The sequence below is a fragment of the Gymnogyps californianus genome, chromosome 2, assembly GCF_018139145.2.
Source record: "Gymnogyps californianus isolate 813 chromosome 2, ASM1813914v2, whole genome shotgun sequence".
In the NCBI taxonomy this organism is placed as follows: Eukaryota; Metazoa; Chordata; class Aves; order Accipitriformes; family Cathartidae; genus Gymnogyps; species Gymnogyps californianus.
Genome location: NC_059472.1, coordinates 167,696,535 through 167,723,277, shown reverse-complemented (window position 1 = coordinate 167,723,277; position 26,743 = coordinate 167,696,535). Strand labels below are relative to the sequence as shown.

The following is a 26,743-nucleotide window of genomic DNA, read 5'->3' as shown; positions in this document are numbered from 1 at the left end:
GCTATGGCTGGAAGCAGACTTCGGTTTTATGCCAGAATAATGTCGCAGCTCCGGGAGCTGGCCTGCGCCACGCACAAATAGGGCTGCAGCAATGGCTGAGGAGTCACCGGCCACAGCCAGGCTCTGCTGCGGGGTAGAGCCGGGACAGTGCCGTGCCAGGCGAAGCACCGGTGTGTGCGGCTGCAGCGCTGCCCTGCGCCTTGGAGCTGGGATGTCGTGGACTGGCCCTCCGGCACTGACTGTGGCAGGCGAGAAGAGCCCCGGCGAGCTCTGCTGAGGGTCCAGCTGCCAGTACTGCGGGTTCATCTCTCACCGGACAGGGTGGCCTGGCCCTGCGGTCCCCCGTGGCATCCCGGTGGAGCTTGGCACGCAGAACCGGGCTTGCTCGTGCCCGCTGCCTGTTGGAGGGGCAGCCGCCGAGCCGGGCCACGCCGGGTTTGCATCGCCGCTTCCTCGCTCGCACGTACCCAAGCTCTTTGTACCCGGGGCTGCCAATAAACTGTTCCTGCCAGGCCTGGCCCCGCAGGGCAGCGCCCCGTTTTGTCTCGCTGCGCCAGGGCCTCGCACGTCCCAGGGAACGCGGTGCCGGCTGGCGGGGCTGAGCTGCCTGGCCCTGGGGACGTAGGGCTGGCGGGGGGGCAGCGGGTGCCCTGTGGCATCCCAGGAGGGTCCTGCCCTTCCCTTCCCCAGCAGCGCATCCCCGGTTGGGCTGCACCCCGTCTGCCTTCAGCCCCTCATCTCACCGTGGGGGCATGCCTGGGGGGGTCCCTTCTCTCCTGGGGTGTTTGTGGAGGGGAGGCCAGCACAGCCCCAGACCCCCCCCTGCCCAGAGGCCGGGTCTGGCCCGCCTGGCACCGGCATCCTGGGCTGCTCCTGGGTCTCTGCACCCAGACCTCAGCTGTCCCCATGTCCCCTCTTCCGCCTTCCCCGCTTCTCCCCCCACGCCGGTGACCTGCTCTGCAGCTCTGCAGGGGGACGGCCACGGCCACAGGAGATGGGTCCCAAGCCCTGGCTGGTGGAAGCTCCTGTTTCTCCCCCGTTCCCATCCTGGAGTGGGTACAGGGCAGCCGCCCGGCTCTGGCTCCGCTCTGACACTGCAAGGAGCTGCCGGCCGTGCTGGGGTGCCTGGGCAGTGCGACACACGGGGTGCTGGGGGGGATGCGTTGCCCCTCCAGGAGCTTCGCCCTAGCCCAGCGTCCTCCAGGCTCTTCCCTGCCGGAGCCTGGCACAGGGGGACGGTCCCCTCTCCCAGCCTTGCCCGCGGTGCAGCCTGGCCTCCCCGGGGAGCAGCCAGCGGAGCCCTGCCCCGAGCTCTGACGAGGCCCAAGGGGTTGTTCTGGCTTGAGACCAAACGTGGGACGCGGACAGGGCAGCCCGTGGGGCCTGTCCGTGGGTCAGAGCCAGCGCAGGGACATGGCGTTCACGGCCCACAGGTCCACAGCTTCACTGCCGGGCTGAGACCAGAGGATGCCGGGGCTCCTCAGCCAGCCCCAACCGTGCCGGGTGCCCGCAGAGCCGGAGCGAGTGACCCCAGCCGAATCTGCCCCCCACCCATGCTCTCTGGAGCAACCAGGCGGGATGGGGCTGCCCCATGCAGGGAGGGCTGCGGGGACGGAGGTGCCGGGGGTGGTGGGGAGGGAGAGGAGGAGGGAGAAAGGAGCGAGCGCAGGGTGGCAGGGGAAGAAGCAGCATCGTGCTGGATCCGGCAGCCCGAGCGCAGGGCGGCTGCTGCAGCTCTGTGCCCCGGCTGCTGCCAGCGGCGAGGCTGAGCACGGCTCCTCGTACGAGCACGTGGAGACACCGTAAATACACACGTATGTACTTTTATGGTGTATACATGCACTGTCTCTGTGTGTGTGTATATATACACATACGTACTTGGCCTGCAGCCCGGATCACAGGCACGCAGTGCTCACGTGAACGCAGCACCAGTGGCCACATCCTGATCCCTCTCTGGCTGATCGCAATGAAGATCCACTAGTGGGAGATAAACACACATGATAAATATACATATAGCTCTCCATAGGTACAGCGTGGGTCCCTCCAGCAGCCGGGCTCAGGCACTCCCTCTGCCCAGTAGCTGCTCCCAGATCCCAGTCTCCCCAGTTGCACTGGGACATACAAGCCCCGAGCAGTGACCCCCCCATCCCAGAGCTGCTCCTGGTGTCCCCTCCCGATGGGTGTCACCCCCGGCCGGGGGCTGCAGCTCCCTGGGACAGCCCAGAGGGGCCTGGATGGGGGGGGGGGTGTCCCTAATTCAAGTCCCCACCGGCCGTCGCACCCCTGTGCTCCCCCGTTGTACCCCCCCAAGCGTGGGTGCCGGTGGGCAGCCCGTGCTCCTCGCCCCGGCATCACCACGGTGACGGGATGCGGCCTCGTCCCCATCCCCCTCCTCCCCTCCCTTTTTCCGCAAACCAAAGGGTTTCCTGCCTTCCCCCCTGCTCGGTGTCACCGACTTCCCCCCATTGTCGCCCCGTGCCGGGGGTCCCCGAGGTCAGGACCGGCAGCGAGGCCGTGTGCCAGGGGGCTGCTGCCACGCACGGGGCCCTGCCGGGGCTGTGTGCGGGCACACGGCTGCAGCGGGACAGGAGGGGACGGGATGGGATGGGACAGGGTGGGACAGGACAGGGTGGATGGCATGGGATGGGGTGGGATCGGATGGGATGGGACAGAATGGGACGGGATGGGATGGGATGGGATGGGATGGGACAGGTGGGATGGGACAGGGTGGGATGGGACAGGATGGATGAGATGGGATGGGACAGGGTGGGATGGGATGGGACAGGGTGGGATGGGACAGGATGGATGAGATGGGATGGGACAGGGTGCAACAGGATGGGATGGATGGGATGGGATGGGATGGCACAGGATGGGATAAGACAGGGGGGATGGGATGGGGATGGGATGGGACAGGGTGCAATAGGACAGGGTGGATGGGATGGGATGGGACAGGGTGGGACAGGACAGGGTGGATGGCATGGGATGGGGTGGGATCGGATGGGATGGGACAGAATGGGACGGGATGGGATGGGATGGGATGGGATGGGACAGTGGGATGGGAATGGGATGGGACAGGGTGGGATGGGACAGGATGGATGAGATGGGATGGGACAGGGTGGGATGGGACAGGATGGATGAGATGGGATGGGACAGGGTGGGATGGGATAGGACAGGGTGCAATGGGACAGGATAGATGAGATGGGATGGGACGGGATGGCACAGGATGGGATAAGACAGGGGGGATGGGATGGGGATGGGATGGGACAGGGTGCAATAGGACAGGGTGGAAGAGATGGGATGGGACAGGGTGGGACAGGACAGGGTGGATGGGGTGGGATGGGACAGGGCACGATGGGACAGGATGGATAGGATGGGACAGGATGGAACTGGATGAGACGGAATAGGATGGGACAGGAGGGCATGGATGTGACAGGATGGGATGGGATGGGACAGCATGGGACATGACTAGACTGGATAGGACACAACAGGATGAAAGGGGATGGGATGGGACGGGACAGGGTGGATGGGATGGGGATGGGATGGGACAGGGTGGGATGGGGTGGGATGGGATGGGACAGGGTTCAATAGGATAGGGCGAATGGGACGGAATGGGACAGGATGGGATGGGACAGGACGGATGGGGTGGGATGGGATGGGACAGGGTGGATGGGATAGGATGGGATGGGATGGGATAGGGCGAATGGGATGGGATGGATGGGATGGGACAGGATGGAACTGGATGAGACAGATGGAATAGGATGGGACAGGAGGGCATGGATGGGACAGGATGGGATGTGATGGGACAGCATGGGACATGACAAGACTGGACAGGACACAACAGGAAGGAAGGGGATGGGATGGGGCTGGGATGGGGTGGGGTGGGACAGACAGGATGGGGCTGGGATGCGGCTGGGCTGGGAATGGGATGGAGTGGGATGGGGATGGGATGGGGATGGGATGGGACAGGCCGGGACAAGACCAGCCAGGCCGGGACAGGAGAGGAGGAGATGGACAGGAAGGGACAAGAGGGGAGGGGGCGGGGGACGGACGGGAGGGTCCGGCGGGGCAGTGCCGCCCCCGCGGAGCCCCGACAGCCCCCGGTCCGTGCGGGAGCCGCGGGGGGGGGGGGGGGGGGCGCTGGTCCCGGGGCGGGGGGGGCGGTTTCCATGGCGACGCCGCCCTCCGGCCGCCATTTCACAGGCCCGCGGGGCGCGAGGCCGCAGGGCTGGGGGGGGGGGGCGGTGTCGGAGGGGGCCGGCAGGGGGCGCCCGCGCCAGCCCCGCCCCCGCCATGGCGGCGCCCGACGGTGCGGGCCGGGCCGGGCCGGGGGGAGCCGCCCCCCGTGCCCCCCCCCAGTAACCCCAGTCCTTCCCCTGTGCCCTGCCAGGGCCCCTCGGCTCCCCTGGCCCCCGTGTCACACCGATCTCCCCCCAGTTCCTGCCCAGTTCCCTCCAGTCTCTCCCACTTCCCCCTCACTCCCCCCAGTCAGCCCAGTTCCCTGGGACCCCCCGGTGCCCCGCGTTACCCTCAGTCACCCGCAGCCCCCCTCACCCCCCCAGTTACCCCACGGCCTTCCCAGTTACCCCTCACCGCAGTTTCCTCAGCCCCTCCTCAGTCCTCCCCAGTTCCCCCGCCATCGCCGCGGGTCACCCCCAGTCCTTCCCCAGTCACCCCTCAGTCCTCCCTGTCAGCCCAGCTACCCCGGGAACAGCCCCAGTTCCCCCCAGTTCCCCGCAGCTCCTCCCCAGTTCCCCCTGGTCCTCCCTGTCAACCCAGTTACCCTGGCAACAGCCCCAGTTCCCCCCAGTTAACTGCAGCCCCTCCCCAGTTCCCCCCAGTCCTCCCTGTCAGCCCAGTTACCCCTGGGGCTGCCCCAGTTCCTCCCAGGCCCTTCCCAGTTGCTGCCAGCACCTTCCCAGTTGTCCCCAGTCCTTCCCCAGTTCCCCCAGCCCCTCCGGTCACCCCAGTCCCTCTCCAGTCACCCCCAGCCTCTCCCCAGTGGCCCCCAGTCTTCTCCCAGTTCCCCCAGCCCCTCCAGTTCCCCCCAGTCCCTTTCTAGTAGTTCCCCCCAGCCTCTCCCCAGTTGCCCCCAGTCCCTCCCCAGTCGCCCTAAGCCCCTCCCCAGTTCCCCCCAGTCCTCCCCGGTTCCCCCCCAGCCCCTCCCCGTTCCCTCACCCCCCGCTCAACCCTCCCTCCGTCGTCCCCCCCCCCCAGTTTCTCCCAGTCCCCCCCCAGTCCCCCTGCTCCTCTCGCAGCCCCGCCCCGCGCGGGGGCCCACGGGCCCGATCCCGGGGCACCCCCCGCCCCCCCCCCCCCCCCCCAGGGCCGCCCCGGTCCGTTCCCCGCGTCGCGGGGGCGGTGGCGGGGCCGGGCCGGGCCGGGCGGTGCCGGCGGGGGGGGGGCCCGACGGTGCGCGGCGGCGGCGGCGGCGACGCGGTGATGCCGTCGGTGCGGCAGGGGGCGCTGCGGTGGCGGCGGGCGCCCCGCTCCGCCCCGCCCGGCGCGGCCCCCGGCGCGGCCCGCGCGGCGGCGGCGGCCCGCCCGCCCCCTGCCGGCTCGGCGGGGCAGCGGCGGGGCCGGAGCGCCCAGCGCGGAGCGGCGGAGCCGGGACCCGGAGCCCGCGCTCGGTCTCACGCCGCCGCCCCTCCCCTTCCCCCCCCCCCCCCCCCCCCCCGCCGCCTCCCCCGGTCGGGTCGGGCCGGGCCGCGCCCCGCCCCGCCGCGCCGCCCCGCCGCGCCCCCGCCCCGCCGCCGCCCCGCCGCGCCGCGCCGCCCCGGGCCCAGCCCGATGCCCGGCGGCGGGCGGAGGTGAAGGAGCGAGCGGGCGCTGGATCCTCCCGGCCGCGGCCCCCGGGGCCCCGGGCAGGGAACAAAGGGCCATGGCCGAGGGGGCTCCCGCTCAGGTAAGGGCGCCCGCCGCGCCCCGCCCGCCCGCCGCGGGTCGCGGCCCGGCCCGCCGCCGCTCGCCCGGCGCCCGCGGGCCGCACGTCGGGGCGGGCCGCGCCGTCGGGGCCGCGGCGGGAGGCGGCGGGGCGGGCGGCGGGGCGGGAGGCCGGCGGGGGCTGTCAGAGCGCGGGGCCGCGGCCGCCCCCCCGGGGGACGGGCAGGGCCGGCGGCGGCGCGGGCAGCCCCGGGGGGCGGCGCGCCCGGGCCGGGCCGGGCCGGGCCTCCGCGGCCGGCGGCGCCCGAGCTGCCGTCGGGGGCCGGGCCTGCCCGTCCCGCCGCTCCCCCCCCCGCCCTCCAAGCCCCAGCGGCCGGGCCCAGCGGGTCGGGGAGCGGCCCCCCCCCCCCCCCCCCCCCCGCCACCTCCGTGACAGACCCGCCGCCCCCCGGTGACAGGCCGCCCCCCCCCCCCCCCCGCCGTGTCACCGCCCGGTCCCCATGGCGACGGGCGCCCTTGCCCTGACAGCGCCCGCCAGCTCCCCCCCCCCCCCCCCGGAGTGTCCCCTCGCCGTGCCCATGGCAACGGGGCTCGGCTGTCCCCTGTCACCACCCCCCCCCCAGTGTCACCTCCCGTCCCCGCGTGTCGGGTTCCCCCCCGCGGCGGGTCCTGCCCGTCCCGTGGGACCCGCACGGGGCCGCCGCCATAAGCAGCTTAGCGGGGTCAGCGCCCTGCAGGGACGTGGGGACGTCCCCGCCGCCCTGGGGAGCGCTGGGCTCTGCAGCAGGCCAGCCCCCCCCCCCCCCCCCCCCCCCCCCCCCGGGGTCCCCATCCCCCTGGGGGTGTCCGTCCCCCCCCCCCCCCGTGACCCCCGCACCCCTCTGCCCGCAGGTGCCGGAGCCGGTGCTGCAGCCGCGCTGCCCCTCGCCCCTCCGGCCGCCGGCCGGCCCCGAGCGTACCTCGGAGCGGGAGACGCAGACGGCCGAGCTGTCCCTGACGGTGGTGGCGGCCGTGCAGGCGGTGGAGAGGAAAGTGGACTCCCACTCCACCCGCCTGCTCGACCTGGAGGGTCGGACGGGGATGGCGGAGAAGAAGCTGATCGACTGCGAGAAGACGGCGGCGGAGCTGGGGAACCAGCTGGAGAGCAAGTGCGCGGCGCTGGGCACCCTCATCCAGGAGTACGGGCTGCTCCAGCGGCGCCTGGAGAACATGGAGAACCTGCTGAAGAACAGGAACTTCTGGATCCTGCGGCTGCCGCCGGGCAGGAAGGGGGAAGTCCCCAAGGTAACGGTGTCCTGGGGTGCGGGAGCCCGGGTCTGCGCCCGAAACGCTCCCGAAATGCTCATGGAGGGCAGGACAGAGGGGAGACGCGGTGGGTGAGCGGGGACAGCCCCGGCGCACGTGAGTCGCTCGCCGTCGGGACCTGGAGGCAGCGGAGCTGCCCCTCGCAGCTTCCCGGCATCTTCCCCACTGAGACCCGTGTGCGGTGGGAGATGGACCCGAGGGGAATGTTCCCCCCAGACTCAGGCCGGAGGTTTCACTTCTGCTTCACCGCGCTGTGCAGCCCGGGAGCGATTTACTTTTTTTTTTTTTTTTTTTTTTGACCACCGTTTGAGAGAAACCCTGCCGATTCAGTGGTTCTTTTTATTAACCACCATTTCTTTTACCACTTTGGCACTGCGGTGGGAGTCTCCCGGGCCAGGGAAGGAGCAAGTGGGAGCTGCTGCTGCTGCTGCAGGGAAGGGGGAACCTCTGGGATTTGGGGGAAGGTGGGCAAGCTCCCTGCGCTCACAGTCGGGCTTAGCCGAGCATCAGAAGCAGCCCACCGACAACATTCAGTTCCTGTTTGCGTTTCACGACCCGCTCGCTAAAAGAAAGTTTGCAGATGGGACCGTGTGGGACACGGCAAAGTGAATGGCACCGCTTCGCCAGAGAGAGCAGAGGGGGTCTGGAAGAGGGGGGTTCACACCCTGACACCCCATTAGCGCAGTCGGGGAGCAGAAGCCGAACAGAGCCCGGCTCGCGCATCCTGAATTTATCCTTAGAAATTATTACTCTGCAAACGAACAGGCTTGAAAGCTGCGGTCTGCTCCCGGCCAATTTGTACACAATAACTAACGGTAACTGGGAGCCCTTCAGGCCCCGGTAGAGTTTTCCCTCGAGTTCTGGGGTAATTGAATCTGGGGTTTTACGTCAGCTCATCAATAGAGATGAGGTCCAGCCCTAGCGCCCGATTTTTATCTCCTTCACGCTCCCTCCAGGCGGGCGCAAGCCCGGTCACCTCTGGAGAGTTGTCCCTGCCGGTGCGGGGACTCAGAGGAGGAGGTCGGTGTCGTTTGGGGAAATCACAGTCTGGGTTCATCACCAGCAACCAGCCGTTTGGCTGCGACCTTTAATCTCGTAGAAATACGTGTGCAGGAGTTGTTTTAAATATAAAACCCAACTTGTTGATGGCAGTGAAGTAGCTGAAGCCTGGCCGCATCCGAGCGGGAGCGAGCTGCTTGCGCCGCCGGCCGGAGAGAACACGCTGGGCTCCTGGGGAGCGAGGCGGCCGCTTGAACCCGTGCTGCTTGTGATCGCAGGTGCCGGTGACGTTTGACGACGTGTCCGTCTATTTCAACGACAAGGAGTGGGAGAAGCTGGAGGAGTGGCAGAAGGAGCTGTACAAGAACGTGATGAAGGGGAACTATGAGTCGCTGATCTCCCTGGGTAAATACAGGGTGTCCTCGCCCTGGCGAAGGCAGGTTCTCCGGGGCTCCTGGCTGCCCGCAGGCTTGGGCCCCTTCTGACTCCTCCTTGGAGATCCCCTTGGATCCCCTTGAGACCCAAATGTCCCGTTTTAAAAGGAGACTTAAAAACACAGGAGGATGTTTGTAGTCTGGGTAAGGGCATCCCTCCGGCAATGCCCGGCTTTGTTCCCAGCTCGGGGCAAGGTGCTGTCCCGGCTGGGTGGGGGCCACCCATGGGCATGGGGGCTGGAGACCTCCCGAGGCCCCTCCCAGCCAGAGTCACTCGGTGAAAAACCAGCACCTTCCCCGTGGCTGTTGGAAGGGCTTCTCTTCATCTTCTGGGTCCGCAGCGGGTACCAGCCCACGCACCCCTTTAGAGAAAACTTTTGCAGAGAGAAAAATGGTCTGATGCGGTCTTAGCTATGCTCCCTTGGGGCATTTCCTAGTGAAGCTGCAGGAGAAATCCCGGCTCTGCTGGGGCCAGAGGTGAAATGCTTTTGGCTTCAGGAGAGCCAGGAATTTGCCTGAGAAATTCTAAAACCCCGCCAGAAAAACACACGGGTTGGGTTTCTTCTCGAAGGCAGTTCCTCTGTGTGTGGCACCTGAGCTCCTGCCTCCGTGAATCCCTTCTGCCCATCTGGGGAGCCCGGCCTGCCTGCAGCACCGGGCTTTTCTGCCTGTAGACCCTTTGTGGATGTTGCTGAGTGTCTTCACGTGCCCCCCCGGGCCCTGGGGAGAGGTGGAAGCCGATGTTAGGATTCGCTGTGCAGTAATCCCTCTCTCCATCCCTCTGTCTCTCAACAGACTATGCAATTTCCAAACCTGGTGTTTTGTCTCAGATCGAGCAAGGAGAGGAATCGCGGGTCAGGAACGAGCAGGACTTGGAGGAGAGTGAGATCATTACTGATGCCACCGCAGGTGAGACGGCGGCTTAGCACAAGGGGAGCTGTAGGTTGCGTTCAGAGGAGCTGCTCGCCCCGAGGCTAAAGCAAGCATTGCTGAGAGCCGTGCCTGAGGAGGTTGTATCAGGAGGAGCCTTGCGTACGAGTGGGAAAGGTTTGGCTGATTAGAGATTGGATGTCCAGGTACAGCTCAACATATAAACCAGGGCAAGCGGAGCCCGGAGAGTTGGGCATTAGGAGCCGTCAGCAAGGGAAGCATCTGCAACCAGTCCAGGTCCTCAGGGAGCCGGTGTGCCCGGCAAGAAAGGGGAATCGGGTCCCATTGGGAAAAGCCATCCACCCAAAAAATCCTCTCCACCCTCTCTGGTTGTGCGAATGGTGCCTGGGTTTATCCTTGGAGCATCCCCCCGGGCAGGGAAGCCTGCTTCCATCCTGGGCGCAGGGACCCGGGGTGCTCAGGGGTTTCTCCAAGGGCAGGGCTGGGCTGGGAGCAGGGGCACCAGGGACTCCGAGTCCCGGAGCAACTCCTGCTCTGAGATAAGGGGGGCTGATAAAAGATAAGGAGGTGTCCTAGAAGAGATGGTGTCAGCTCCGCTGCTGGTCTCTGGCCCCGGGTTGCGGATGTGGGGTCGTTCCAACCCCCTGCCCGTGCTCTTGGTCACGAGGATCTTGAAGTTCAACCGAGGCCAACGGGAAGAGAAAAATCATCTTCTGCCCACAGGGAGCTGCCGGCCCAGCGCTGCGGCCAGGGGATGTGGGGTGGCAGAGGGGTGCTGAGCTGCAGGCGCTGAGGTCCCAGGCTGGGCAGAGCGAGTCCCTGTGCCTGCGGAGGATCCCAGGCGAGAGGAAGGAGCCTGGCAGGGATAGTTGAAGGGCAGGGGCTGAAGGGAGAGCAGAAGTGGCCGAGCAAATGAAACCCATCTGCGGGATCAGCAGCCAGAGCTGGCCCGTGGGGAGCTGGCGGGGATTGTTGTGAGCGGTTTCTTCATCCTGGCTCCCGGGAACGATGACAAGCGGGAATCTGTCTTTGCTGCAGCTGGTATAAGGGTTGTGATCAAAACGGAGGAGCTCCTTCCTGAAGACAGCCCCGAAAACCCCGAGCTGCACGGGATGTCGGGGCAGTCGGAGGGGAGCTTCCAGAGTCCGGACGAGGAGGCAGCCTGCGAGAGCCCCTACGGCTCCGTCTCCCCTCCAAGGGACCTCCCGGGAACCAGCCTGGGTGACTCGTCCGAATATGTAGCTGACTTCAACGAGATCCAGAGAGTCATCGTTCACCACGGGAGCTGCACAGGTGAGACGCTCGGCACACGGCTTCGGGGCACGTGGCATGTCGGGGGACAGGAGGCCCAGGAGGGGCTGTGGTGGGGCAGGCAAAGGTGGGGAACGGGTTGGACAAAAGAGAAGGGTTAAATCCCTCCAGAACCAGCACCAGAAGGAAAGTTTCTGGCTGCAGCAACCTCAAGAGCAGCTGCGGTCAGACCTCAGGCTGGGAGGAGGAGGCAGCACGCGTGCCGTGGACATCGGAGCATGGTCTCCGAGGGTACCTGACCCGCTCCAGAGTGGAGCGAGCAGTGGCTTGGGTGGGAAAAGCCCTGGTTACACATGGAGACCAAGGGAAGACGTGTCTCAGGCAGCGTTTTATGAGAGCCCCAGTGAGCCCCCGCTGCCAAAATCCCACCGTTGCAGAGGGCAGGACGTCGCTTGAGGACTCCTGCCCTGGTGTTAGTCGTGCGGAGGAATGGTGTAAGCCACTCAGACGCTTACACACCAGAGACTGCTGGAGGAACGTGTGGGGTCCTGCATGTCGACCAGCATGGGGGTCGCTCGGGGCAGGTCCAGAGGACGGGGAGGAGGGTGGCCGGAGGTCCGTGGCATGCGAGCTGCCGGGAGGGAAGGGGAAGGGTGAGGTTCTTTAGTGGAGAGATGCAGAAGATGGCACTGGGCGCTTCATGTGTAGAAGTCTGCCAGTTGGGTGGCAGATATGGGCCAGGTCCGACAGATGTGCTTTGAGGGTGGAGATGGGAAAGCGGGGAGATGGGCTGTTGGGAATGGCAGGTTCCCTGCCTTCTGATGGCTTTGCAATGGTGTAACACAAACCAAGAAAGATAGAGGTGGGCTCTTGAGGTCCTCCTCAACTCCGTCTCATGGATCCTGTAGTCTCCTCATGGTTTTCTAAAGGAAACCAGCCAAGCCACCAGTGGGGCTGGAGCCGATCCTCGTCTGAGAGCCAGTGCCTCTGCTGACGTGCAGGGCCCCGGCTGATGGGGCTGAGCGGGAGCTGTGGCAACACTCTGACCAGGGTGCGGGTGCCGGCAGCCAGCGCTCGAGCCGTGATAGCCCATGGGTCCGCACAGAGGAAACTCCTTGCTGCGAGGAGGTGGGGAGGAGGACCTGGGAATGTGGGTTTTCCCCACTGACCCCTCCGTCGGAGGGGAGAGGTCCGCAGCTTTGATACATCCCGCTCCCGTCGGCTGCCTTTTCTTGGGAAAGCGTGGCTGCTCTTCCTAGAAAAGTACATAGGCCTGGCTCAAAGTCCAGCGCGGGGTGACGTGTGAGGGATCCACCACGGGCCTTTCCTCGGGGCATGCTGGCTGCGCGTCCTGCTGCACGCGTCCCCGGTAGGGCCGGTCTCACCAAACAAAAACACCAGGTCACCTCGAGCATTGGTGACACAAGGGGGGAGCCTGATGTGCGGCCGTCCATCCCAGCGCTGTTTGCCTCTGGGAAGGAGGGGGGTCTCTCTCTCCCCGTGCCCCGTCACGGCGAGGCTGAAGGAAGGGGACAGTGCCAGGCTGGGCATGTCGTCTCGGGAGCAGAGCTGGAGGCCGGCAGCCCCATGCTGTGTTTCCGTCGAGCAGTGCCGTGCCTGGTGCGGGGAGCGTTGTTGTAGCCCAGCGAAATGGCAGCAGATGGAGCTGCTCGGAGATCACTCAGCTGCGTGAGTGCTTGCAAATCGATGGCGCTTTTACCCCGTCTCGTAGCATCGTGAAATTGCAAAACCTTTTGACAGGCAGGTCTCACCGCACCCTCCGAAGGAGCCTGTCCGGGAGGTGATTTGTCTGTCCTCCCTGTCAGGGGGTGCGCAGGCTCGCCTTGCCACTCTGGGAGGACGTGCCCCGTCCCAGGGCGCAGGGCTCCGGGCTGCAGCCGGCTCGCATCCGGGTGGTCGGGCAGAGCAGGCAGGCAGGCAGGCGGGTGCAAACAGCTGCAGAAGCCCACGCAGATGTTTCTGTAGCAACCCCCAGGTGTGTAAAAGGCCACCGTGTCCCACCCGATGACCCTAACGCTGTTCCGGTTTTCCCCCTCAGAGGACGGGATCGTGATCAAGACAGAGGAGGAGGAGGAGGACGACCCCGACACCCTGGAGCCGTGTGCCATGTTCTCGGGCAGGACCGAGCCGCCGGCGTTCCCCAGCCACGAGGCCGGGCTGGGCTGCGAGGCGCAGTGCAGCTCCAAAACGCAGCCCAGGAGCCTGGCGGCCGCCCGCGTGGGGAAGCCCCCCGCCTGCGAGAGAGACTCCGGGGAGATGAAGCCGGCCATCGCCCAGCAGCGGAACCGGACGAGGGAGAGACCCTACATCTGCCCCGAGTGCGGGAAGAGCTTCATGCTCAAGATCAACTTCATGATCCACCAGCGCAACCACCTCAAGGAAGGGCCCTACGAGTGCCACGACTGCGACCTCAGCTTCCGCAACAAGCAGCAGTTCCTGCTGCACCAGCGCAGCCACACGCGCCGGGGCGTGGGGGTCCCCCGGCGCCCCGAGCACGGCCTCAAGCCCCAGCCGCGGCCCCCGCCTCCGGGGAAGCCCTACAAGTGCTCCGAGTGCGAGAGTAGCTTCAGCCACAAGTCGAGCCTCAGCAAACACCAGATCACTCACGTCGGGGAGCGGCCTTTCACCTGCGGCGAGTGCCGGAGGAGCTTCCGCTTGCAGATCAGCCTCATCATGCACCAGAGGATCCACGCCGGCAAGAGCGAGATGGCCTTCCTCTGCCCCCAGTGCGGGAAGAACTTCACCCGGCCCTCCCACCTCCTGCGGCACCAGCGGACTCACACCGGCGAGCGGCCCTACCAGTGCAGCCAGTGCGAGAAGACCTTCAGCGAGAAGTCCAAGCTCACCAACCATTACCGCATCCACACCCGGGAGCGCCCGCACGCCTGCGCCGTCTGCGGGAAGGGTTTCATCCGCAAGCACCATCTCCTGGAGCACCAACGCATCCACACGGGCGAGCGGCCCTACCACTGCACCGAGTGCGGCAAGAACTTCACCCAGAAGCATCACCTCCTGGAGCACCAGCGGGCGCACACCGGCGAGCGGCCCTACCCCTGCACCGAGTGCACCAAGTGCTTCCGCTACAAGCAGTCCCTCAAGTACCACCTGAGGACGCACATGGGAGAGTGAGGGGCTGCCGACGGCTTCCTCTCCCTCCCCTCCCTCCCTCCATCCATCCCTCCAGCCCTCCTCCTCCTCCTCCTCCTCCTCCTCCTCCTCCTCGTCCGCTCATCTTTTCCCACTCTCCCTTCATCCCCCCCACCCCCGGCTCAGGGCATGGACATCAAGGAAGCTTTGTGTGGTAGCGCCGCTGGTCTGGTGGAGACAGCTAGGCTGATTGGAAATAAATTAATTAATTAAAGCAAGCAACGCGCGGCAAAATTAAAAGATTATATATATATAAAATTAACAGAAGCAGCTGATTTAGGGGAAATCCTCACCATCAGAAAAAAGCAAACAAACCAACAACAAAAGAAACCTGTACAGGGTGTTTTGCCGGAGTAGGACTCTTAACTGCTTTTTAAATCTACTGTTTGGTTTTTTTAATAAATGTGGAGGAACTTTTTATTTGATAAGCAAACTTAGGATCGCCAAGATTTTTTTTTTTTTTTTTTTTTTTTTTTTTTTTAAAAATGCTCTGTAGGCTGATTCTGGCACAGTCACTTTTGTCCAGGAGCTCTGCAGAGGCGCTGCCTCGTCCCGGCTTTCCGGGCTGGACGTGACAGCCGCTCAGCAGCGTGTGGCGACAAGGAGCTCCCGGCCAGGGGGAGGTGAGTAATAAATAGATCCAGATGACGAGGAAGTTCTCCGTGTGTCTAGATTTGAAGCGCTGATAGGTGCCTGCCCGGCTCTCGGGGCTGTGATGCACTCATGAATTACATGATAGAATAAAATACTAGTTGCAGTAAAAGAACCTTTTTCTGGTAGGACCCCATCAGCAAGGCTCCTCCAAACACTCATTTCTAGCGCTTAATCCTTCCGCAGCGGCAGACGCCTTTCCAGCGAGCGGCGACCCTGGGCGCCCGGCCCTCCCGCCACCACGAGAGCTGTACCGAAGGCATCGCCGGCCGGCGCGAGACGCGGGAGCGGTTTGTAGATGTGGGTCTTGCCGCGGGGTGCTGTGGGGTCATGATGTACCTGTGCACAAGACCTTGACGTGTTTAACTGCTCTTTTGCTCTCTTTGAAACGCACTGCGGCGAGCGGGCTGCCCTCGCCCTTGCCGGTGGCATTCGACCGCGCACTCCCCAGCAGCGGGAGCAGCAGGACTCCTGCCCTAGACGGAGGAGCAGGTCCCGGGCTGGCTCTGAGAAAAGCCCCGGCCAGCTCAGGGCTGCCTATGGGAGACCTCCCGGCTCGCAGGCACCCGCTGCCGGGCTCCCTTGCCACACGGCTGTGGCTGTCGTCGCAGTGGGTGGGACACGGGGCAGTCTCCTTGCTGTTGGTTTGAGCTCCTGTCTCCAGCGGCTCGGTTCTCCGCAGTCCCAGCTTGTCCTCATCGCAGCTCCTGTCGTTGGGCTGCGGCTGGGTGAGATGCACCCAAAGGGCCGGGCTGTGGCCGGAGCGGTGACACCAGCTCCCCGGTACACACCGGGCTCCTGGCTGACGGGTGCCGTGGGGAAGGCGGTGTCAAATCTCATGTTGGACAGTGGCATCAATAAACAGAGCGATGATGGGATAAGTTGTCAGGACCTGTTAATGCCTTTGCAGAACCAAAGTCCTCGCTCCAGGGCTTTCCATGTGCATGAACCCCTCCTAAATCTGTAATTTACAGCCTCTTCCACGCTAGAAAGCTTGTATTGCTGCCGAGAGCTGCCGGCCGGTCACCGCCACGGAGAGAAGCATTTCGGGGCTGCCAGGGCAGGCTCCAGCCAAGGTTCCTGCGTTCCCGCTGCCGGGGTGGTGCCAGAAACTCCCTGGGAGCAGTTTGGGGCTTCAGGTCACGGCGTGGTGGGTTAAACATGCTGCGACGGGGCTGGTGTCCCGGGAGAGAGGTGCTGGTGCGGGACAGGAGCGCTTGGTTGCAGCCCCTAGCCCGGCTGGCTGCCCCCTGCCCCTCGGCAGCCCCTCGGCAGCCTCCCTGCATCCCCCTCATCAGGACTAAATGCAATTAGGGGGAATAAAGAAATTAAGAGCTGAACTGACTCTGGTTCTCAGCAGCTCATGTTCATCACGCTGGCAGTGCCACAGACCTGGCAGCGTCCTTTTTTCTTCCTAAAAATGGATGGATTCAGCTTTTTTTTTTGGCAAAGCAGGCACTTAGTGGCCGTACTAGTAAAGGGAGTGCAGTTGCCCCTCCGCAGTGCCGGGACCTGCCCGGGGAGCCTGAGGGACAGGCAGCCCCCTTCTCGCCTCGGCGTGGCCAGGCTGGCAGCGCCCACGCTCCGTGTCACTGGGCCCCATGCAGCGACTGCTCCCCCGCTCGTGCTGCTCCTCGCCGGCTGTGTACGCACGTAACGGCAGCGGTCGCTGGACGCTGCCAGGATTTAACAACATCCAGGTGACCTTCAGCGGCTCGAATGTCAACAGTCTGCAGCCACAGCTCCCACGCCGAGGGGGACGACACAGACATCACGGCCCCCGGCGGGTGCCGAGCTCGGGGTGGCAGCAGCACCGAAAAACTGCAGAGGTGGCGGTGCTGCAGGGCACAAATCTGGGGGTGGCGTGTGCCGCGAGCAGCCTCGCCGCCCCCCGAGTTGTCTGCAGGTTATCGGCACCCTACACTTAATTGCAGGCGGGTTCATTCGGGGAGCGCTGAATGCTGCACAGTCCTCAGCTAGAACGCTGCCCAATTATGGGGGTTAACGGCACCGTCCCGCAGCAGGACCAAGTCTTTGAGGGCTCACGTCCCCGCAGGTTTGGCCCGGCCATGCTCGCCTAGCCCTCCCTGGCCGAGGGTGCCAGGGGAGCTGGATGTGGCTGCACCCAGAAGGCAGCAGCCCCGGGGACAGGGGATGAGCAGGAGCCACCGCTGTCCCCACTTGGGTGTGAGATGGGCAGTGTACCCCCCGGCAGCACCCCAGCGCCCGCCCGCACCGCAGCCCAGAGGCTCCGTCCGAGCGGGGAAACCAGGCTGTCACCCTGGGATGCCGCAACAACGGTGAACAGGGGGCTGAAAGCATCGTGCCGACCTCGCCGCAACGGCTGGGACGGAGTCTGGGGACCCGCTGTGGCGGGGAAGCAGGCAGCGGGGTGGCAGGGGCTTTTGGCAGGGCACAGCCCATGGCAGGGCACTGATCACCCGGGGAGGGGGCGTTATTCGACTGCTTTATTGCCCAGCTGCCATCAGCACATCAGGGATGTGCGGTGCCCCCAAAAACGCTGGGGTCACTCCTTGGGCCCTGGCTGGCAGCGCACCAGGGTGGCAGAGGAGCAGAACCGATGGCTGAATGCGGGGGTCTGATTTTGGGCACCCAGCACCCGCGGGGGAGGGAGCGTCCTCTTCTCTTCCCTAAGCACCGCTGCTGCCCCCCGGGTGTTCTGGGGCTGGGGCAAGAGCAGAGGAGACACTGGGAGAGCTGCCGGCAGCCATGGGGTGCACAGATGGAAGCCGGAGCCCCCCGGCCCCAGGGCGGCCGCTTGGTTTGGTGGGATTTCACGTGTGCAGGAAAGGGCCGGCGGCACGTGGGGAGGCAGCCGGCCCTGGGGAAGTGGCTCACAGACCGGATCACACTCGGCTCCCGCGTGTCACAGCTGCCGCGCTGACACAATCCCTTAAACTGCATTCACCCCCAGCCCCGGCGGGTGGGAAGCATCTCCTGCAAGCGCAAGGCCTCGGGAAGGATCCTGCTCCGCACCTCCAACCCACCCGCGATGGCTCGAGCTGGGGCAAAGCTCCCCGGCGCTCCCGGGCACGTTTCAGATTATAAATGATTAAACTTATTTAAGCAGCTAGAGCATCCAAGGTGTCTGGCAGCACCATGTCAAAGCATGCCAGCTTGCAGCCTTGGGTGCCCAGGAGGGCTCCGACTGCTCCGAGTCAGATGAACTGCAGCATCCCTCTTTTAAACAATTTATAAAGCAGAGAGGGATGAAAACCCAGCGGCAGGCTCCAGGCTGGGTGTGTCATGTGGCTCAAGGGGTCTCCCCGTCCAGGAGCTGCTGGGCAGTGTTGCTGGAGGGCACAGGCTAGCAGCGGGTCTGGGAGCAGGGACCATCTCCCCACCCCGCTGCGCCCCATGGCACGCTCCAGCTCTTGCACCAACACCCCGGTGCAGGATGGGATCAGGACTCACACTGACACACGCACCAGCCCTCCCCGGGCTGCGGCCGCCGGCTGCCGGCGTCATCCCCGCTCCCATGGGCTGCCCACAGCCACGCGTGTGTGCAGACGCAGGCACACGCACCGCACACACAGCGGGGCCCTGTGCTCCCCCCCGGCGTTTCCCTGCTTGTTCCTCCCCGGTTTGCACACGCACACACACAAAGACATGCTCACACGTGTGTGCTGAGATCCAGGCACACGAACATAGAAAAAGAGAGACACCCCCATGTGCGCGCACACACACACATACATGCATGTAAACACATTGATGCACAGACAACACACACACGCATACATGCATGTAAACACATTGATGCACAGACAACACACACATGCATACATGCATGTAAACACATGGATACACACACTGGCACACACATAAATGTACACAGATGTATACACCCCCCCATACAGACACTTCTACACACACACGTACACACAGATGTACACCTACACGCCAACAACCAAATACATGGAGACACGCACACACACACAAATGCACGCACACACCCCCCCCATACACATATATGTGCATGCAGACACACAGCCATGCACAAATGTGCACCCACATGCAGGCACACATGTACAAAACCATTCACACCTGCACATGTACACACGCAAACATGTACACACCACGCACATGCACACACCACACACAGGCAAACAGATGCACGCAGACAGACGTACACCCAGACGTGCCTGTGCACACATGTGTACACATGCACCCACAAGCAGACATGTGCACAGGCACATCAGTACACACAGACACACACACACATTCACACATGCACACACAAGCATGCAGACTCATACCCACATACATGCACATGTCAACACACAAGCACACCTGCACAGATATACACGCAGGTGCCAACACACATGCACAGATGTACGTACACACACAGATCCGCATGCACATACACACATATACATAAAACATCCATGTGCACAGAGATGCATGTGCATGCATCCACACACATAGATGCATGCACATGCCAATGCAGGCACACAAGTATGCACACACACACGCACACACCAACACACATGACTACACATATGCACATGCACGCACACATATATGCAGAGATGTGCTGACACACAAACACGTGCAACACACATGCATACATTCACGCACATACACATGTATGCACGCATGCACATGCATACACATGCATGCAGATACACATATGCGCACATGCCAACACATACGCACTCATGCACACACCAATGCAAAGGCGCACGCACAGGCGCATGCACACGCCAACATACATGCAGGCACAGGCACATGCCAGCACACGGGCACACTTACACATGCACACGCCTACACGCACGCATGCACACCCATGTGCACAGACACACATGCACCCAAACACACGCCCCCGCAGACCCCCCCGGCCCCACACCCCCCCCCGGCCCCGCGGGGCCCAGTTCACCCCGTGCAGCGCCCGGGCCGCCCGTGTCCCGGTCTCCCGCCCCCCCCCCGCCCTTTCCGGGAAGCGGCAGTTCTCCGGTAGCTATGGCGCGGGCCGTGCTGGCGCTGGGCGAGAGCCTGCAGGCCGAGGCCACCTGCCCCGTCTGCCTGGAGCTCTTCTCCGAGCCCGTCATCACCGAGTGCGGCCACAACTTCTGCGGCCCCTGCATGGCGGCGGTGCTGGGGGTCCCGCCGCGCCCCGCCGCCTGCCCCCAGTGCCGCGCAACCGTGGCCCCCGGCTCGCTGCGGCCCAACCGCTCGCTGGGCGCCGTGGCGGGGCTGGCGGGGACCCTGGGGGACGAGGCGCGCCGGCCCCGCTGCCAGGCCCACGGCGAGGCCCTGAGCCTCTTCTGCGAGAGCTGCCGCACCCCGCTCTGCCCCCTGTGCCGAGAGGGGCCCCGGCACCGCGACCACCGGGCGCGGCCCGCCGAGGAGGCCGCCCAGCAGCTGCGGGTAGGGGGGAGCCTGCCTGGGAAGGGGGGAGCTGGGGGGGACGGACACCTCACGGCAGGGGTCCCTGGGGGAGTGGGCTGGGTGCCTTCCCTGGTATGGGCTGGGGTCCCCTCGGGGCACAGATCTGGGGTTCCTTTCCAGGCACAGGTTGAGGTCCCCTCTGGGCACAGGCTGGGATCCCCTCTAGGCATGGATCTGGGTCCCCTCCATGCATGGGCTGGGGTCCCCTCAGGGCACAGGCTGAGGTACCCCTCCGTTCATGGACTGGGGTCCCCTTGGGGCACAGGTCTGGGTCCCCTCCAGGCACAGATTTGGGTCCCCGTCTGGGTACGGGTTTGGGGTCCCCGTCTGGGTACGGGTTTGGGGTCCCCGTCTGGGTACGGGTTAGGGTCCCCATCTGGCCGTGGCTTGGGGTGCCCGTCTGGCCGTGGGCTGGGGTCCCGTATCCCCCCCACCCTTCTTGGGCTGCTGGTTCCCTCATGGCTCCCACCACCCGTCGCCTCCCCCCCAGCCTGTCCAGGAGCGCAGGTCCCTCTCGCTGCTCACCCCTCGTGGCCCCACAAGGTCCCTAGTGCCCCATATGTCCCCAGGCAGGGTCAGGGCTGGGGCTGCAGCTACGGGGGACATGGTGTCCCCCCAACATGTAGGCTGGGGTCCCCCCTGCCAGGAGCCCGCTCTGCCGCAGGGCATGGCTTGGAGGAGCACGAGGTTTTTTTAATACTCCAGCGAATTTATGGAGTGCATCTGAGACATGGTGCTGCTGTCACTGCAAACCTCTTCCCACAAATCCCACTTCCAACACCAAAAGTTGTTTTTCCTAATTAAAAAAAAAAAACCAAAACCAACCACAAACTTCAGGGTTTCCACCTGAAGCTGTTCCAGAAATGTTTCTGGCCAAAACAGCTGCGCATGGGGATCTCCCTAGCCTGTCTGTAACGCGTGCTTGGAGAGAGGTGGGTGCTCTCTCCGAGCTCTTCCCCACAGAGCTGAGCTCAAAGCCCACCCCCAGTGACCCTGCAGAGCGGTATTGTCCCCACAGAGGCTGTTTGATGACATCATCTCACTCCTGCAAATGTAACCCCCAAATCACCAAATGCGCTTTTCCCCCCCACCCCCCTCCAGGAGACACTCCAGAGCAACCTGGTTTTTCTACAAAAAGAGAAAGAAGAATTTAAGCCCAAAGGAGAAAAGCAAAGCGATGAGCTGCTGGTACGTGTTTCTCTCTCCGTGAGCACGCCGTGCCCCCCTGCTTGCTTACCCACCCGTCTTCACGGGCGCGTCCCATCTTTCCCTCTCCCCATATATATTGATCTCCTTTTCCATATCAACACTATTTTCTCTCTCCCTCTCTGTCCGTCCCATATATCCTTCTTCCATCCTGCTCTCATTCAGACTCTGCTGTCATCTTGGGTCCATCCAGACTTGCCACCCCTCTCCCCCCTCCGCTCTTCCAGCTTTTCCTCCCCAAAACCTCTTCTCCTTTTCCCCATGATCCTTGCCTCCCTCTCCGCAGCACCGGGTCCCCGTGCCTGCGCGGAGGCTCCCGGAGGATGGGATGGCTCAGGGGCCTCCATGCGGGTGCCTTGCAGGGGAAGGTGGCCTCGGAGCGGCAGAGGCTGCGGGACACCTTCAAGCAGCTGCAGCAGTTCCTGCAGGAGCAGGAGGGCGTTCTGCTGGCCCAGCTCGACCAGGCGCACGGGGAGCTCACCAAGGAGCGCCGCAAATACGTCTCCAGTGTTTCGGAGAGAAAATCACTGCTGGACACGCTGATTGCAGAGATAGAGAAGAAACGTGACCAGCCGGTGGTTGAATTCCTTATGGTGAGGCTGCGTCACCCATCTGGGCGCTGTGACCCCCCCAGCGAGGCTGGGGCCACCCACCAGGCACCCTCTGCATCCCGGTGCCCGTGCAGCCCAGAGCCTGGGAGCGAAGGGCAGCACGGTGCCAGCGGCCAGGCTGTGACACTGCGGTGCGTGGTGCAGCTGGTGTGAGTCTGAGCCTGCAGCGTGAGCTGAGGGCAGGCGAGGATTTGGGTGAGCCAGTCACCAGAGAGTCCCCAGGAGAGTGGTGTGACCCCCCCTGATTCCCATCACCCTGCTTCATGCAGCGGGGAGCGACTGTAACTCACTTCCCGGGGACTGTGGTCCTTCTCAGCAGTGCCGGAGCTGACCTGGTGTTTTCTCTCTTCCAGGATGTTGGCAAAACCCTGAGCAGGTACGAAACGGGCTCAGCGTCGCCCTCCTCCCACGCAGCTCTTTCGGGCAGAGGTTTGGAAACGCTGCAGGCAGTCGAGTAGCAGCAGCCAGGAGGGAGGTGGCTTTGCCCTGCTGAGTATTTGGGATTTAATGTGATGTTATCTGGAACCAGAGGTCGTTGCAGCCCTGTTAAAGGCGGGGTTCCCGTGCCAATGGCTGGGACACAGCTCCCCAGAGTTCTGTTGCTGTAGGGGATTTTCCCCCCGTTTCCCTCCTGGCCCCGGGTGCTGGCTGACTGCTGGGGTCAGAGCTCCTCTTCCGTGTTGTTTCCCCCTCAGCTGCGAGGTGGCGAAGACCCCAATCCCGGAGCCGGTTTCTCCGGAGCTGCGGAGGACCGTTAAGAGCCTCTCTGAGATGAGCCAGCTGGTCGTGGGTGCGGTGGCCAAATTCAAAGGTAAAGCAAAGAAGCGGCGATTGATGCCTTGCTGCGTAGCTGGTGTTTGGGCCCCAGGTGGGCTGCTGCTGCCCCGGGGCACTGGGCACTGCTGTCTCTGTGCTGTGCTTCCCCTGGGCTCGGCTGCAGCGGGAGATCCTCGCTGCCCGGTGCCTCTGCCCAGGGTTTGGGAGCAAAACACGCTTGCTCCAGATGGGACCCGTCTCCGAGATGGGCTTTGCTGGAGCCTGGGGCTGTGGGAGCTGGGGAGCGAGCTCCACATCTGGCTTGCTGTCCTGATGGGGAGCAGGAAGGAGAGACTCACGCATCTTCTTTTTCTTCCTCTAGTGAACCTGCTGAGCGAGATAGACAGAGAAAGGGGTAAGTTTCTGGAGCTAATGGGCACAAATGAGGGAGAAAAGCTTTCCAGAATGAGTTTTCTTACGTCCTTGGGGCACAGATGGGCTCACACCACAATACCTAAATCCCGGGTCTGTCTAAATCCGAGTCCCTTCATTTTGACTAGGCCTGCTATAAAAATCCAGGTCGGTCCCCATGCCAGGTAACGCCCAGCGATGCTGTCCTCCAACACCAAACAAGGGCCAGGACAGCACGAGGCCCTCGGCTTCCCTGTCTCTGGAGACTGTTATTCTTGTGCCACGATGTGTAAGGCTGTGACTAGTTAAGCAGAGGAGCCATATGCATTTTGAGCTGGCTTTTAGGCACAGATCAGAAATGCTTTTGCAGGTGCTCGGGGTCCACACGGTCCTGGCAGCATCGCAGGGCTCGGGTCTGGCTGGCACCATTTGTGCTCAGGCCGGTCTCTGCCCTCTTTAGTTTTCGGGATGAGGGACCTGACACACAGGACAGGTGTGCCTCAGTTTCCCCCACGCTGCGGTCCCCACCGTGAGCCAGGGCCCCGGTGGAGTGGGTTTAGCAGAGGGCCTGGGGTGGTGGCACTGCGCGGTGACACCTCTGTGGCCTTGTGGGATGGCCGCGGGATGGCAGCAGAACATCCCACATGAAGGGGCGGCTCCGGCTCTGCAGTGAGATTGCCTGGTTACTCGGCGGAGCGGGGTTAGGAGCTGGTTTTCCCTTTGGTGAGCATTTGTCCCCCTTGTCACTGGAGCAGGGACTGGCCTGGCACCACTGCTGCCTTGCAGGCAATGCTTCCTCACACCCACGGGGATATATTGCTCCGCCACACTCAGCCTGGCTGCAACCCCCTCACACTTAGACCCAGCAATATCCAGCACAGGATTAGCAAAGCAGGTTTAGCAAAGTCCATTGCGTCTGTCCCCTGTGCGTGGGGATGCTACCTGGCTCAGTCCTGCTTCAGGGAGCATTGCTTTGCCCGTGGGTCCCAGTGGGGAGGGCAGTGAGGGTCCCATGTCCCATGCTGCCCGAGGGTGCTGCGGGTGCTGTGTGTGTGTGTGCTCGCGGGGCTCGAGTGCCCGCTGTGCTCACAGGACACATTCCAGCCCCGCAGAAGAGGAGGGAGAGGTGATGGTTCGCTCCTCGGCGGGCAACGGGTTGATGTTTCTCTCTGTCGTGCATTAGTGAAGGTGATGCTGGACCCAGAGACGGCAAGCCCGTACCTGATCCTCTCGAAGGACCGCAAAACCGTGCAGCTGGGAGACGGACAGCAAAACCTCCCCGACACCCCCAAGAGATTCACGGGCAGCCCCAGCGTCCTGGGCTCCCAGGGGTTCACAGCCGGGAGGCATTACTGGGAGCTGGAGGTAGGGGACGGGGACAGCTGGGCCGTGGGGGTGGCCATGGAGTCGGTGCGGAGGAAGGATTCGCTCAACATGGCCATGGGGAAGATCTGGGCCCTGCGGATGGACTGGAATCGCCAGTACACGGCGCTCCACATGCCCCCCGCCCCGCTGGCACTGAAGGAAGAGCCCCGGAGAATCAGGGTCCACCTGGACTACGAAGCGGGCCAAGTGACCTTCTACAATGTGGACAACATGATGCAGATCTTGCAGTTCAAGGCCTCCTTCACCGAGAAGGTCTTCCCATACTTTTGGCTCTGGTCCCAAGAAACCTACATCCAGCTGCGTGCCTGACGGGGTCGGATGCGTCCCGGTCCCCTGCCCGTGCCTTTGGCTAGCTGAGCAGGCAAGAGGCGTGGGAATGACGCAGCATTGCGTTGCAAACTCACTGCAGCTCTGCCTGGGCTGGATCCCCTCTGCATGTTGCTGCACCTCCTCCTCCCAAGTCCTTTGGACCATTAAAGATGTGTTGTCCTGCCTGGGGGTGTCTGCATGCTGGTATCCTGGCCAGATCTCACAGTGACGGTGTCCCGCCTGTCCCTGTGGGCACTGAGGACACACACAAATAAGCAGGAGGGAGGCAGGGAAGATGCTCTGATTGCCCGTGCCGGTTTTTGGCAGCGCTGCATGGCTTGCTTTGGCTCGGTGTGGTGTGCTGTGTTGTAGGCAGCATAGGGGTGCAGCCACTCCACACCCAGGAACTCAGGGTGGAGCCACGGGGCTGCTAATAGTGGTGGTAACTGCTCACATAAAACTGTAGAAACTGTTGCTTGAAAGGAAAATGTTCAGGGAGGGGACAGGGTTGACTGGAGAGCTGGGTGAGGGCATAGCCTGAGCCTCTCCAGGCTGGAAGAGCAGCAGCAACGGGGGTGTGATGGGGATCTGTGAGATCCTGGGTGGTCAGAGAGGGAGTAAATGCCATGTTGTCTAATACAGGAACCAGGAGCATCGTGTGAATGTGGTGGGTGGCAGGGCCCAGGCAGAGGGATGCGGGTTGTGTCCTGGATGTGTGGGATCCCCTGACAAGGCCTTTACATCTCTGCGTGAGGCTGAGAACGCTGGACCCAATGTGATCAGCCCTGCAGCCGGAGACAGCGGCCTCTGAAACCACCACAGGGAGATCCAGCAGAGCACACCTGCCGGGGACTCGGCTCGAACAGTGGAGATATGCAACCCTTACATGAGGAGAAGACACACGACCTGCTGGAGCCACACTGCATGTCCTGAGCACTTCACTGTATCACCCTGTTTCTCCACCTGTAAAATGGGACCATGTGTTTTGGAGCTGGGACTGCTCCCCCTGCACCTGCAGTGTCCACAACTGGGCAGGCCTGAGGGATGACCCACGCAAGGAGTCCCCTCCTTTCCACAGCACAACCATCACCGCCTCCATCCTGCTCCATGACCGTAGGCAGGGGACAGGGCAGGGAGAAGGCAAGGTGGGGCAATGGGTCCTCTGAAAAGCTGGGCATGCGTCCATTTTTAAGGCAAATAGCAGCGCCTGGGTAAATATCACAGTCTCTTGAAGGTAGAAGACACGAGCGAGGTCTGCAGAGGTTATTTGGAGCAGCCCAGTTGTGCCGGCTTTCTGCACCTCACGCTGACGTGAGCGTGCGGTGCATTCAAGTCTCTCTTCTCCCACTCCAGTTTCACTCCAACGAACCCCATCTCAGTGCTGCAGGGAGGTACGCTGGCTTCTTATTTTCACGCTGTCGCTCGCCTCATGAAAGCGGCCGCCGCTTCCCCGGTGATGCCGCTCGTTTATTGTTCCCACAAAGATCTCGTTTGAGGAGGAACGACGCAGGGGAAGGGTTCCTCGGCTCACCGAGGCACAGTTACCTGCTGAGTTTATGCCTTTTTTCCTTCATCTTTCCCGGTTTTACCCGCTTCCCTTCAGGCCCGGGGCGGGTGGAGGCACGGCTAAAGGGAGACGGCCGGAGATGTGGCGGCAAAGCAGGCGCCTCAGTGAAGCGGGGGACTACATTTCCCAGCATGCAACGCCGAGGAGGGCAACGCGTCTACGCGTTGCCCTCCTCGGCGTTGCATGCTGGGAAATGTAGTCCCCCTCTGGCAGCCATGCTACTTGAGGCAGCCTATTGGCTGGCTTTTCTATTGGGCAGGAGCGACGTCAAGCAACAGTTGGAGGCGGGGAGTGAAGCGCCCGCCGCCGTTCTTACTGGTCAGAACGAGGGCGGTGGGCGGGGAGGTTTGGGAAAAAACACCCGCCTCCTTCAAACGTCGCGCAGGGGAGGGTTTTGATTGGTGGAGGGGAAGTTTGGCGCCAGCTTCGGAGCGGGCGACGGGTAGCGGCTGGGGTCAAAGCGGTGCGGGCCGCGCTGACAGGAGGACGGGAGGGTTTCAGCTCAGCTC

General features: G+C 63.4%; 2 protein-coding genes across 2 annotated transcripts in view; both read left to right on the top strand.

The window, feature by feature from the left end:
* LOC127012726 (uncharacterized) overlaps positions 1–14,370 on the top strand; it is a gene marked incomplete at its 5' end in the record, with an annotated part of 43,295 nt that extends 28,925 nt beyond the window's left edge. The window contains 6 exons of the mRNA XM_050890960.1: positions 5,814–5,902; positions 6,772–7,164; positions 8,463–8,589; positions 9,414–9,527; positions 10,548–10,802; positions 12,820–14,370. Of these exons, the coding sequence (XP_050746917.1) occupies positions 5,814–5,902; positions 6,772–7,164; positions 8,463–8,589; positions 9,414–9,527; positions 10,548–10,802; positions 12,820–13,910 (2,069 nt within the window). The remainder of the gene's footprint in view (positions 1–5,813; positions 5,903–6,771; positions 7,165–8,462; positions 8,590–9,413; positions 9,528–10,547; positions 10,803–12,819) is intronic.
* A 5,189-nt stretch (positions 14,371–19,559) lies between these two features.
* Positions 19,560–24,852, top strand: LOC127013313 (E3 ubiquitin-protein ligase TRIM7-like). Its single transcript, XM_050892112.1, has 7 exons — positions 19,560–19,967; positions 21,090–21,176; positions 21,557–21,787; positions 22,159–22,181; positions 22,501–22,616; positions 22,944–22,976; positions 24,156–24,852. The coding sequence occupies exons 1-7, from the start codon at positions 19,560–19,562 to the stop codon at positions 24,665–24,667; spliced, it is 1,410 nt and encodes a 469-aa protein (XP_050748069.1). The 3' UTR covers positions 24,668–24,852.
* The last annotated feature ends 1,891 nt before the right edge of the window (positions 24,853–26,743 follow it).

Bases quoted from the DNA above. Each gene is read 5' to 3' on its own strand.
- LOC127013313 (XM_050892112.1), top strand. From the start codon at position 19,560: ATGGCGCGGGCCGTGCTGGCGCTGGGCGAGAGCCTGCAGGCCGAGGCC. The intron at 21,177-21,556 runs GTACGTGTTTCT...GGTGCCTTGCAG, and splicing joins AGCAAAGCGATGAGCTGCTG to GGGAAGGTGGCCTCGGAGCG. The intron at 22,617-22,943 runs GTAAAGCAAAGA...TTCTTCCTCTAG, and splicing joins TGCGGTGGCCAAATTCAAAG to TGAACCTGCTGAGCGAGATA.